Consider the following 11,721-nt stretch of genomic DNA (forward strand, 5'->3'; position numbering starts at 1 on the left):
GAACAAAACGCAAGTCAATCGAACAAAAGTAAAAATACAAAACTCCACAAAACATCTTAAAATATAATCTCCGAAAAAAACACTTATCACATGTTTCCACAGAGCATTTGAACGTGTACCATCTGTCGTATCTATTTTTCACCAGCCGAGTTGAAGATGACTAACGCTAATAACTAATTGACTAATGACATTCAGCTGACCTGGAAAATGGATATGTTTTAGCTGTAAAAATTGTAAACAGTTTTATGGAATCAAACTAACGATTTCATTTTGTAACGAAGAATAGCAACTGAAGGTTGGGACATTTCATATTTAGGCTACTTGTAGAATACGGCATTTTGAGGTAATTTACCTGCTTGATCTGAAATAGAAAGGGGTAAACTCAGGAGTTACCCAGCTAAGTGCTTGTAATAATATTAAGAATTTCACGGACTTTTAAATAGTGCTTCAGTAATACGAAATGTATGTTCCCACAGTCACTTGAATACTACATATTAAGATACATGATACAACACTACCTACTAACTACATAGCACCATCACCAGAACTACTGATACCAAAGTCACATTGAATGATCATCGGATAGCTTGCGCTTACCCATTATTCGTCATTCGATCGCCTTGAACTCAACGCCACTGCCGCCGATTGTCGTAGCCATCCAGCTAAACCCAGCTTCCGTTAAGCTTCCCGTTAACACCCCGAATTCCTTCAGGCTCTCGTAGTCCTTCGGCAGAAATACCAAAGCACATCCTCCGCCACCGGCTCCGGTAAGTTTGGCATCGAACCCGCTGGAATCCGCCAGCTGAAACACCTTCTCCAACGACGGATGACTAACGCCGATGGCGCGCAATAGATTATTGTTAACCGCCACCAGCGTTCGGAGTGCCTCAAACTGGTCACGTTCATCTTCCAACAGTTCCACCGCATCGTCCACCAAGTGCCCCATGGCATCTAGAATCGATTCCATCATTTTGGGATGCTTGTTTTTCAATGCTGCCACGTTCGCCACCAGCTTCGATGTCGTTCGACTTACTTTCGTGTCCACAATCAAAATGTTAATCTGCTGGCGGAGCTTCAAACTCTCGAATGGTTCACCTTTGCGGAACTTGATCAAGTTTCCGTACGTACATATAGTGTTATCAATCCCCGAGGGTCGTTCGTGCATAACCAGTTCGGAGTCGAATGCCCATTGAGAAATTTTCTTCAGAACTTCCGGTTCATTGCCCTGAAACGAATAGTTCAACGCGTTGTCCACAGTTAACTCTCCTTTCGCAAGTTTCGTAATTACGTAAGCGCCAGCTGAAACGCAAACTCCGTACCCCGCAGAGCTACCCAATCCGGCTCCGATGCTCATCACCGACTTGATCGTGAGTTGGAACCCGCTCTTAGTCGGAAGTGCGTCAACTCCTTCAGACCGCATAATGCGATTGATGAGATAGAGAGCTACGCCAAGCGAGTAGCGCTCTTTGGTCGAGTCTTGAGCCGGCTGCGGGGACACGTATTGTGCGAACGGGAACTCTTCCGATGTGCGTAGTTTCGAGAGGAATTCGAGTGGTTGCATATCCGAGTGGCAGTTGTGCTGTTGGAGGAATTGGTTGAACGATTCGAGAGATAGCTTCGAGGTGAATGGAATCGAGGCGAAGTCGAGTATGATTTCCGGGACGTCTAGTTTCTGCAAGGATTGATGTGTTAGAGAAAGAGTTTGTGTACAAAATACTGATGATCTTACCTTATAAGTGAGATAGGTTCTAAGCCCAATGGGGCCAGCGATGGCAGGTTTTCCATAGACAACCGAATGTTCTCCATGGAGAATAACTTTGCCAGGGGCGGAGATCTCAAAACTGTTCAGTGAATTCATTGTGCGAATTTTCTTCGAGATGCTCTGCTACGTTAAAAAATGAAACCGTTTGTATGTTTTAGGGTGTATTGAATAAGTTTTGTGCAACGAGCTGGTTCTGAGCGCTAGTGACCCTCGGCTGCCCACTGTTCCGGAGTGTACGTTTTCTGAGAAAATGCGTGAATCGTTTTGAGTTCTTCCGCCAGGGCTGCATTCACGAGTCTAGAACATGGTAATCAAAAAATTGATTCGTCAATACGAATAAGTTTGAACAGACATAAGGTTCATACCGGTGTCGCTGAAGCAGGGTTTTTCCTTGAAACTGGGATGAGACTATTACTGCGCTAAACTTGCCGCCACATCCATCAGATTCATCAGTTACTTCCTGAAAGTGGAAAGAAAGAGAACATATTAATCCTTTATTACCAAATTCCTATTTTCGATCTACTCATCAATTTTCGCTTTCTAAAAGAGTAGACTACTAGCAGCATTATTTTTATCACAAAAAATATTTAAATCACAATAACTTTTTTGTTTTTAGATATTTTTTCCCTTTTTACAAATTATCAACAAACTCATCTAGTTTTAGAACCTCTGTCGATGTTGATCTTTGATCTACTAGATACGGAGATATTCCGAAATTACTTGAGGGACCAATGCATAGCCATAACCCTCGTACAGAAATTTTCTCGTGTTCGGTTATCCGCATTTCGAAACATTACATTGTTCTGAAAAAATGGTGCAACGTTTTAGAGTAATGAGCACTTATAATCCTCCGACCAAAAAAAAAACAAAAATTTCAAATTCTATCTGTCTATTTTATTGTACTTTTTAGGTTTCTTGAAGACAGCTCAACCGATTTGTATAAATTTTTTCAGAAGCTTCTGTACACTGAAAGCTCCATTATATTTTATGTGCAGAAACCAGATAAACGTTGATTTTTTGCCTCAAATTTGATTTTATGTGCCCGCATACAAATTTTAGTTGATAACAATAAAATACAATGTCAATAGCGTAGTTAGCGTTAGCGTAGTTACGGTATACTTCGTAGATTGGATACTAACAATATTCATGTTTTTTCTTTTGATAATCTCATCTAGAATGCCTTCAGGAGCAAGGCTAGGGAATAAACCTTGATCCAATCTTAAACAAGAATACCAAAATCATGAATATTGCTATTCCCGGCCACGCCCATCTTTACCGTAACTTGGGATTGGGGAAGGAAATGTTGATGTAGCACTTACTTAACGAGAGGCCTCCGACTCAGCGACACCCTCATAAGTGCTACGGAGTTGAGGGTTGGGAGGGGTATTAGGTCATCAGGATTCGCCTGAAAAGCTAGCGATGGACCCAGAGCATTTGTTGTTTAATCGTTTTCAATTTAATCTCTTGAATGCCGGCATTCAAAAGAGGAAAGATGTTTGATTTACAGAATGAAGAATTTTGTTTCGCGTAAAAATAGTCGATTACGCGTTCAACGGTATTAACTATCTGCTATTTACCGAGTAAAAGCAGAATAGATCCCTCCAGGGTCATCTAATAAAAAAAAAGGTTTATGAACTTCGCGAAGCGACCGGTTGGAACAGGTAAAATGAGGTGCGGCAATAAACGAGACAAAAAAAAAAAAAGAAAAAAAACCGTTAGTTCCATAATATCCGACGTCCATGTAAGCATAAACGGAAACCGCAGAAACCGGTCGCATTCCAAAACGCGAAAATCTGATCTCAAAATCGTTACGTCTAATTCGGGGTTTATGTATAAAAGGAACGGACTCACCAAATGCTTGCATCCTCCGGAAAAAAAAAGTTGCTTAATCCCCCTCCGTCACGCCGATCAACGTTCATCACACTCTTGATCGAAGTACTGGACTGGAGCATAAGCTGCAAACCCCGCATCTACTATCCTAATTTTATTTTTATTTATTGGGGTTTGCAACCGGAAGTTGTAAATTATCCTCACAGATTCACAAACTGAATGCATTCGATTGTTTTCAACGCGACTCTGAATAACACAAAACCGCGGAAGAGGAATAATTCAATGCCGGAAGAAAATTTCTACTCTTTTCCACTTTCACGAAGAACAATTCGAAAAATTTGAAACATTTGCACTATTTATTACAGAAAAATTTTAAGTTGATATCGTTGAAATATTATAATTTTTCCGCCAAATTTGTGATTGCATCAGTCGAATTGATATGATGCGCGGAAACGAAAAAAAAAACGTGACAGTAGATCTAAAACACAACCGCTCGCAGGCGTGGCTTGCTGCGATCTCCTTCAATTATCCACGTTGCACTTTTTCACCGAAATTGAATGGATGAACACGATTTGAGATAAATGCTTAGCGATCGACACCAGTCACACCACTTTATGATGCAAGTTTCTTCCCGCCCCCCTGTGTGACTTACTTCGTCGGGCACTTATTTTCACTAGGGAAAACCTTCGTACTTCTTCATTAAAGGATTCCATTCCAATCACACGCTGTTAAAGTTCTATAATTCACGAAATTTTATGAAATTTCCTCAACGACCGCGTAAAATTGAGAATCTAAACAAAGTTCAATCCGTCGTACTGAGAAAAAAAAAGTTTGTGCCAACAATAAAATACAATGTCAATGCACATAATCTTCATTTGCGTTCTAATGCATTATAAAGGCCAGATTGCTATAACCTGTTTATGTTTCAAATTGAATTCTAGAACACTCGCAGAGTAACGGGAAGCAAACATGTCACCATCTGTATCACCCTGCTAGCACGATTTGCGTTTTTGAAATTAATTACCGTCGTCAAAAAACTAGTCAATGACCATCTAGTGGCTATTTATAACGCATTCTCGAAGCGTGCCACATTGTTTTCACTATTCTGGTATTCGTTTGCTGTATAAATCTTGGCTCAAAGTTAGCCTTATGGCCCAATGTCACCCCGCACGACGGTACTCTTTTGTTTAAAAATATGATTTCATTCTCAAAAGTTCTATTGGAACGACTGACTTGACGGATTATAGAGTTTTGTTTGACTAGAAGGTAGGTTTCTTTGAATGAAAATGTTTGAAAATAATATATTGACGAATCAGTCATTTTTTTCTTTCCAGAGATTCTAAATCTGACTGTACCGGATTCAAATTATGTGACGGTGGACAACATGGACTGCAGTAAAAACAGTGCCACGCTCCTAGGACGTTTAAGGATTCCTATTCAACTATCCAGCGCAAACTCCCACATGCTCTAGCTCTACCTGTACTCCGGCATAAATGAAGATTTTCTCATCAACCTTACCGCTGCTCACTTCACCATAACCAAGGCTACGAACTTGCTGCTGAAAATCCACTAAGTCCACCAACATGATTTGATTAAAGTGCAAATAAACATGAGATAGAGTTCACTTAACCGTATAAAATGTTTAATAAGCTTTTAGATTATTGTTTCATTTAAAAAAATAATAGGGGAAATAAACATTTGATTGCAAATTGAATATATTCGCGAGATTTATAGAAACTACATGCAATCGCACATAATTTATAAAGGCGATCCATCCAATCTAAGGGTAACAGACCATTTAATTTTATGTGCAGAATTAATACAATACAAATGCGAAGCTTGATTGCAAAAATACATGTGCGCTGCACATATAATCTAGTTGCAGATTCAGCTCAGTGTACCCAAGGGATATCGGAACATCTTCAAAATCATATTAGCAAAACCATGGTCAATATCGACACAGATTCTGGAGAAGTTTTTTGATAATTTGTACAAAGGGTATAAAATATCAAGAAACAAAAAGTTATAGCGATTATATTTACAGGGCTGTTACAAAAACTTCAAAATAGTATCCGCGAAAATCGCGACTTCTGAAATTTAATCCGCGCCTGAAAGCACCAATACGCGCCAAAAAAAAATTATTTTTTTTCTAATTGTCACTGAAATCTTAAATACATGTTTGACATATACAAAACTTCATGTCACAATACTCAATTAATTTTTCGTAAAAAAATATCTTAACATTGTTGTGAACACTTAAGTGTTTTATAAAATTTCTGTGTTTTATGATAATTGATGGACTTTTCTTTGGACCGTAATCTAGGGGCAAAAAAAATCACTATTTTATAACTTGCTGTTACAGAGATATTGTCAACCTCAATTCGGCAAAACCAGTACTTCGTTGATCTCTGTCAGTGTATGTAACTGATTTTTTAGGAAATAATATTAGAAGTATCATAAAACTAGCTTGTTTGTCAAAAACTGAAAATGACCCACTAGGGCGAAATTGATCATAATACAAAAAAAATTAAATTTAACCCAGTTTTTTTTTTTAAATTTTCGATCTAAATTGTTCGTTTTCTAAAATCGTTTCAAACACGTTTTGAATAATGATAATTTTTTTTCGCGAATTTATGAATTTTGGTTTTTGATTTTTATAAATTTAACTTTTGAACTTCTTCATCCTTTTATTTTTTCTTGAAGATTACTGATTTTTGGCAAAAATAAAAATTTAAATTTTTAACAGTACATTTTAAAACATTTTTTTTTCTAAGGGCCGATTTCTTCACCTTCGCTTAAGCCGTAAACCCCGTTTACCCATACGATTAAGCCAGGTTTAAGGCCTAAGCGGTGGTGAAGAAATCGCTTATAAAACATTTTTTATTTTACGTGTAATTAACAAAACCACAGGTTTGAAGGTGGTTTGAAGAAGCCTGGTGGTATGGCTCTTCTTCTGGTGATTGTAGAAAAATATAAAAAGTACGTTTTTTTTAATTACACATTAAATAAGCTCCATGCATTTGTAGGTTATAAAAAATACAATTTTTAAAACTTTTTTTCAAAAATACGGAAAAGTTTCAAAAGTCATAAAAAACTTTCCTCGTATGCGCGTTATAGTTTCAAGTTTAATCCCAAAATAAAATCATTTTGATGTTCGAGCCACGAAAATATATACAAAAAGTGTACCCGTCTAAAGGCGGCGTTGGGTGAGGGTTAAGAATAATTAATTTCCTTATATACTAAATTAGGGTCTAAACATCCAGCATCCTAGGAAGCTATTGCATTTTGGTACCCATCAAATTCTCCAAGTAATCAATTTGACCCTGGATTACGGTAATATTTCCTTAGTCCGTCCGTAATACAGTACATTAGATTATACATTTAAAACTATTTAGAAATTCCATACAAGATGCCCAACTTTCTAGGTCCAGATCTGACCAATCCTTCTACAAGAGGTATGCTCGGTTTCTAGTAACAATAGTTGTCTAACTAACATTCTTTCCCTTCTCCGATGACAAGGACGTGGCCTCCGCCATTATTAACTTTTAAATTAAGAGCTCTCGGCTTGTGCACATTGAGAATTGTAGAATTCAAAATTGTTAAACAGACATTTTTTTCGATATTGTATCTAGATTAAATCATGTCAAATCATAGATGAGACGTCATCATTTAAACTTCAAAAGCAGTTCTCCTGAAAGCTGAAACTTATTCTATGAAATTGTGTTCACTGTGTTTCAGTTGGAGAATTGAATATAGTGAACACATTTCATGTAAAATTCTTGACTTTTAACGGAAACACTGCTTTAGAAAATTCTCAATTCAATGACGGATTCTGCTTCCTTAATATTCCAAATGTTTCAAATTATTGAAGGAAAACAAATAAATACCTGCAAAAACTGATAACAGCAAAACTATACTATGAAGATCACTTTACAGCACTCAATGAGAAGGTGAGAGTTTACATTTTTGAATATACATTTTCCTAATGATGTAAAGCACAATTGTTCATATCAAAATAATTTTGTTGTTAATTTTCCTGGCATAATTTGGGAAATCCGCAAAAATCGCGACAGAATTATATTGACTCGCGATTTTCGCGCGTGGCCCACCAAATCCGCTACAAATCCGCGAAAACCGCGAGAATCGCGAAATTCGCGATTGTTGTAACAGCCCTGTATTTATAAGAAAATCTCCGTTCTTTTTCATTTTCCTTGCAATCCTTTTTTGGTTAGGGAAGATTCAAATGAGACGTCCATTGTTTTTCGGGATTTTCGTCCCCCCCCCCTTCTCCTCTGTCACACTTTTCCAATACCTAATACATGCACTGTCACACTTTCGTACACCCCCCCCCCCTATTTCTCCCCATAAAGATGGACGTCATTTTGAATGACCCCTTACCGATTTTTGGCAATAATAACAATTTGAATTTTTACAGCACTTTTATTATATAGACCAATTCAAATGCCTGCGTACACTGAAAATAATATCACAGTAACATGAACTGCCCAAAACTGTTTATTTCTACTATGCCATAATATTGTACATGTGACTATAATACGTGTGAACTTAACTACACGCAAAAAAATTGTGCGGTAAAAACTACCATTTTAGGGGGTTAACTTAAGCGCTCGCACCGGCAATTTTCAGCAGACCAGAAATACGCTTGATTTTACCATATCTTTAGTCGAAATCAGATTGTTGTAAATTATTTCTGTCAAATGTACCAGTAATGTGGTGGGATGTACCGTAAATATAGTAAATTGGTCTGAAATTGCATGGTAGTTTCAAGAATGGGCGTAGTCAGCTAAAATAGTAATTTTTACTACAGAATTTTTTCCCGTGTATGTTTCAGTTAAGGTGAAACATCTCGGAGTCCAAAGATGTCCTGCACAATGGCCGACTTGCCCCCCTACTCACGTTTTCAAAGGCACAAAACTGGAGAAATAGTTGGCAAACGTTTCTGATCTTCTTATTTTGAGCTTTCTGCTAGTGCACAAAGCCAGAATAAAAAGTACACTGTTGTGGGATGCTTTCTTCGCGAGATTTGTGCCTTTGAAGTTTTAGTGCAATCTTAAAAGTTGATTCCAAACTGTTTCACCTTAATTGTACCACGGATTTGTATCATATGACATGGTAAACTTAACTATACTTTATTCTCCTGTCAGTGCCATAGTTCATAACAATCGATCGGTTTTTGTTTGAGATTTTTAACGCGATTATTGTATTTAGTTGTATTTTTTTTATTTAAAACACAAAAATCATTAGCAATTCCTAAATTGTGAGTACTGTTCGTCTTCGTTTTATTTTCTACATGTGTCGTCTGTAACGGCAAAAAATCTAACCAGCGGTAAATCATGGGCGAAGAGATTTTGATTTCGATCAGTTACTTTTCCAGATCACATTGTTATGAAGTGCCTGCTTCTCAGCTCAGTGTTCTTATGAGTACTTCCACTACTACTGAGAGCTTTCCTTGCCCAAGTTGCCATTTTTGCATTCATATATCGTGTGGCAGGTACGATGATACTCTATGCCCAGGGAAGTCAAGGAAATTTCCATCACGAAAAGATCCTGGACCGAACGGGAATCGAACCCAGACACTTTCAGCAGGGCTTTGCTTTGTAGCCGCGGACGCCAACCATTCGGCTAAGGAAGGCCCCTATGTAGCTCTTCTACAAAAGAGAAAAAACTTTTGGGAATGCTTTGATGATCGCTTAAAAAAATGGAGATAAGAAATTATACAACGAATCGTTGAAGAAATTCTAGAACAATTTCCTGCATATTTTTTTGAAGGAACTACTTATGGCTTTATGTTACTTGGAGAATTGAATGTATTCTTTTAAGATATTTCTAAAAAAAAAATTCTGGTGTAATCTGTTAAAGGACTGGAGGGAACTGCAGGAATTTCGAGATGACATCGAAGAGAATTACTGGGTGTAAGCCCTACCAAGGATGGAAAAAAATCAGCTCTAACGACAAACAACACGGTATCTGAATGGTCCAAGAGGGCCGTCGCTCTTGCAGCAACATGATTTCAACACCTCACCACGCGCGATGATCATAGATATATCGAGCATCCGATGAACTGTTTGTTGTAGGACAAAGGGTTTGTCGGATATTGTAACATGTTGCGATTAATGCGAATCAATTCAAAATTCACGGATAAACTCTCTCACATGCCACGCACGATTGACTTTCAGATTAAAAACGACAAGCTAGGAGACAAATCGTGGAGTGCAATCAGAAAAATCCTCCAAAATTATGACTTTGATTCGCGAACAATTGATCGTCAGCTCACAGGCCGAGCGATTCATTTTTTCGCGGAGCGGAGTTTGTTGTGATGGCTTGACGACTAAGGGTTTGTCGTAGTTGCTATGATCACATGATATAGAACAACCATGATGCATCATTTGTTTTATCAAGATCACTAGAATTCCATCCTTGAGCCCTACACAACATAACGAATACCTGAAGTAATTCCAATACAAAGCATAGGATTTCTGAGAAGAATCTCAAAATAAATCACCGCAGGAAACCCACACGCAGTGAACAAGACTATCGAAATGCATACATTCTGCCTTATGCAAGGTGGAACGGTTATTACAATACGAACGCTTTATGTATCGTTTCAGCATGAACTCACGTCAAGGCGTCGACAAGCGCGTGGTGTACGCACGGGCTTAACGATCACAAGGTCCTTGGTTCGATTCCAGCTTGCCGCTAGAACATTTTTTTGTTTTCAAAGTTTGGTTTCATAAGGCAAAGCTATGAACTTCAACCCGATTTATTGTGGCGAATTTTCATAAATGGTTCCTATGTATTTCGATAGTTCATTTGCCTGAGTGCACGACAAAAATCTATGTGCACCTTTGTTTGGAGACTTCTGAGGGAGCTTCGAAAAAACTCCGTTCAAAATTCCTGGATAGAATTAAGAATTTCCGAAGAAATCTACTTCAAGGCATTACGTCCCCACTGGGACAGAGCCTGCTTCTCAACTTAATTTTAAATAAGTGGATTATTGAGAAAGAATTTTCTGTGACTAAGTTGTCATTTTCGCATTCGTATATCGTGTGACAGGCACGATGATATTTTATGCCTGACCCCCGGGAATCTAACCCCGACACCTTTAGCATGGCTTTACTTAATAGCCGCAGACGCTACCTCTAGGCTAAGTAGGCCCTTAGGCCAAGGAAGGAAATCAGTAGAAGTATTCTTATTCATGAAATAATTCTTGATAGAACCTACGAAGGTATTACCGAACATTTCTTATAGAACCCTGGGAGTTTTTCCTCAAATAATTCATAGTCAAATTCCTGAAGCATTTTTTTTTTAAATAATCGAAGAAAAAAAGGTAAAAAATCGTTGATGGAATTGTGGTAGCAATATCTGAAGAAATTTTTAGAAGGATTTCTAAAGAAATCCTTATTACCTTGCGTGAATTCATGAAATAATTAAAATATTTGAATAAATAAGGTACAGTGGGAGAAGTGTATCACTGGGGTAAGTGCATCATTTGCCCATATTGAGCATATGTTGAATGTTTTCGAACCATTGCTTCGTATTAGGTTATGTTCTTACGTCCACACAGATACTAATGCAAAACTGGTACTACATGTACATTAACACAAGCAAACTTGTTGGCTGCAAAAATCAATTAATTTCAAAATTGTTTTCCGTCAATCAAAAATCCATTGTATCTCCTCTGCCTTAAATCAAATTCTACTAGTTTTTTCAACGCATGGTGAACATTTCAGTTCTAATTGAATGACTCACAATGAAAAATATGTGATTTTTATGAATAAATACAGATATATTCGATATGGTACACTTACCCTCACTTTTTAATGGCATTCATTGGCAGACTGCTTACGACAATTTGAATAAGTTTGAATACTCGTGAATATTGTTTTGTTTTTACTTTTTCTCATTACTAGCTTAAATTTGTCTAATTGACTATAGAACATTTGAATTTATCCACCTAATTTATTTTAATCTTTCTGGTACTAGAAAATATAAAAGAATGAATATTGCAAAATTCAAACAAAACTTTTCGTGGTTTATAGAACCTATATAGTTGCAAAAGAGCAAACTATACAAATTTTCCAATTAAAAACACATTATCGTACCTTACT

At 37.4% G+C, this 11,721-nt stretch overlaps 2 protein-coding genes across 3 annotated transcripts in view; both read right to left on the reverse strand.

Moving 5' to 3' along the window:
* Positions 1-241: 241 nt before the first annotated feature.
* Positions 242-11,721, reverse strand: part of LOC5567998 (mevalonate kinase) — a 30,739-nt gene continuing 19,259 nt past the window's right edge. For both annotated transcript variants that reach the window (XM_021847838.1, XM_001657775.2), the window contains 3 exons: positions 2,128-2,222; positions 1,730-2,059; positions 242-1,672 (listed from right to left, as the gene is read on the reverse strand). In XM_021847838.1, coding sequence (XP_021703530.1) covers positions 608-1,672; positions 1,730-1,858 — 1,194 coding nt within the window. In that variant the 5' untranslated portion in view covers positions 1,859-2,059; positions 2,128-2,222 and the 3' untranslated portion in view covers positions 242-607. The remainder of the gene's footprint in view (positions 1,673-1,729; positions 2,060-2,127; positions 2,223-11,721) is intronic.
* The window catches only part of LOC110677119 (bolA-like protein 2), a 29,111-nt gene continuing 19,119 nt past the window's right edge, over positions 1,730-11,721 (reverse strand). Inside the window, exons 2-3 of the mRNA XM_021847839.1 lie at positions 2,128-2,222; positions 1,730-2,059 (exon numbers count right to left, since the gene is read on the reverse strand). Of these exons, the coding sequence (XP_021703531.1) occupies positions 1,963-2,059; positions 2,128-2,222 (192 nt within the window). The 3' untranslated portion in view covers positions 1,730-1,962. The remainder of the gene's footprint in view (positions 2,060-2,127; positions 2,223-11,721) is intronic.

The sequence above is a fragment of the Aedes aegypti genome, chromosome 2 (genome assembly GCF_002204515.2).
Source record: "Aedes aegypti strain LVP_AGWG chromosome 2, AaegL5.0 Primary Assembly, whole genome shotgun sequence".
In the NCBI taxonomy this organism is placed as follows: Eukaryota; Metazoa; Arthropoda; class Insecta; order Diptera; family Culicidae; genus Aedes; species Aedes aegypti.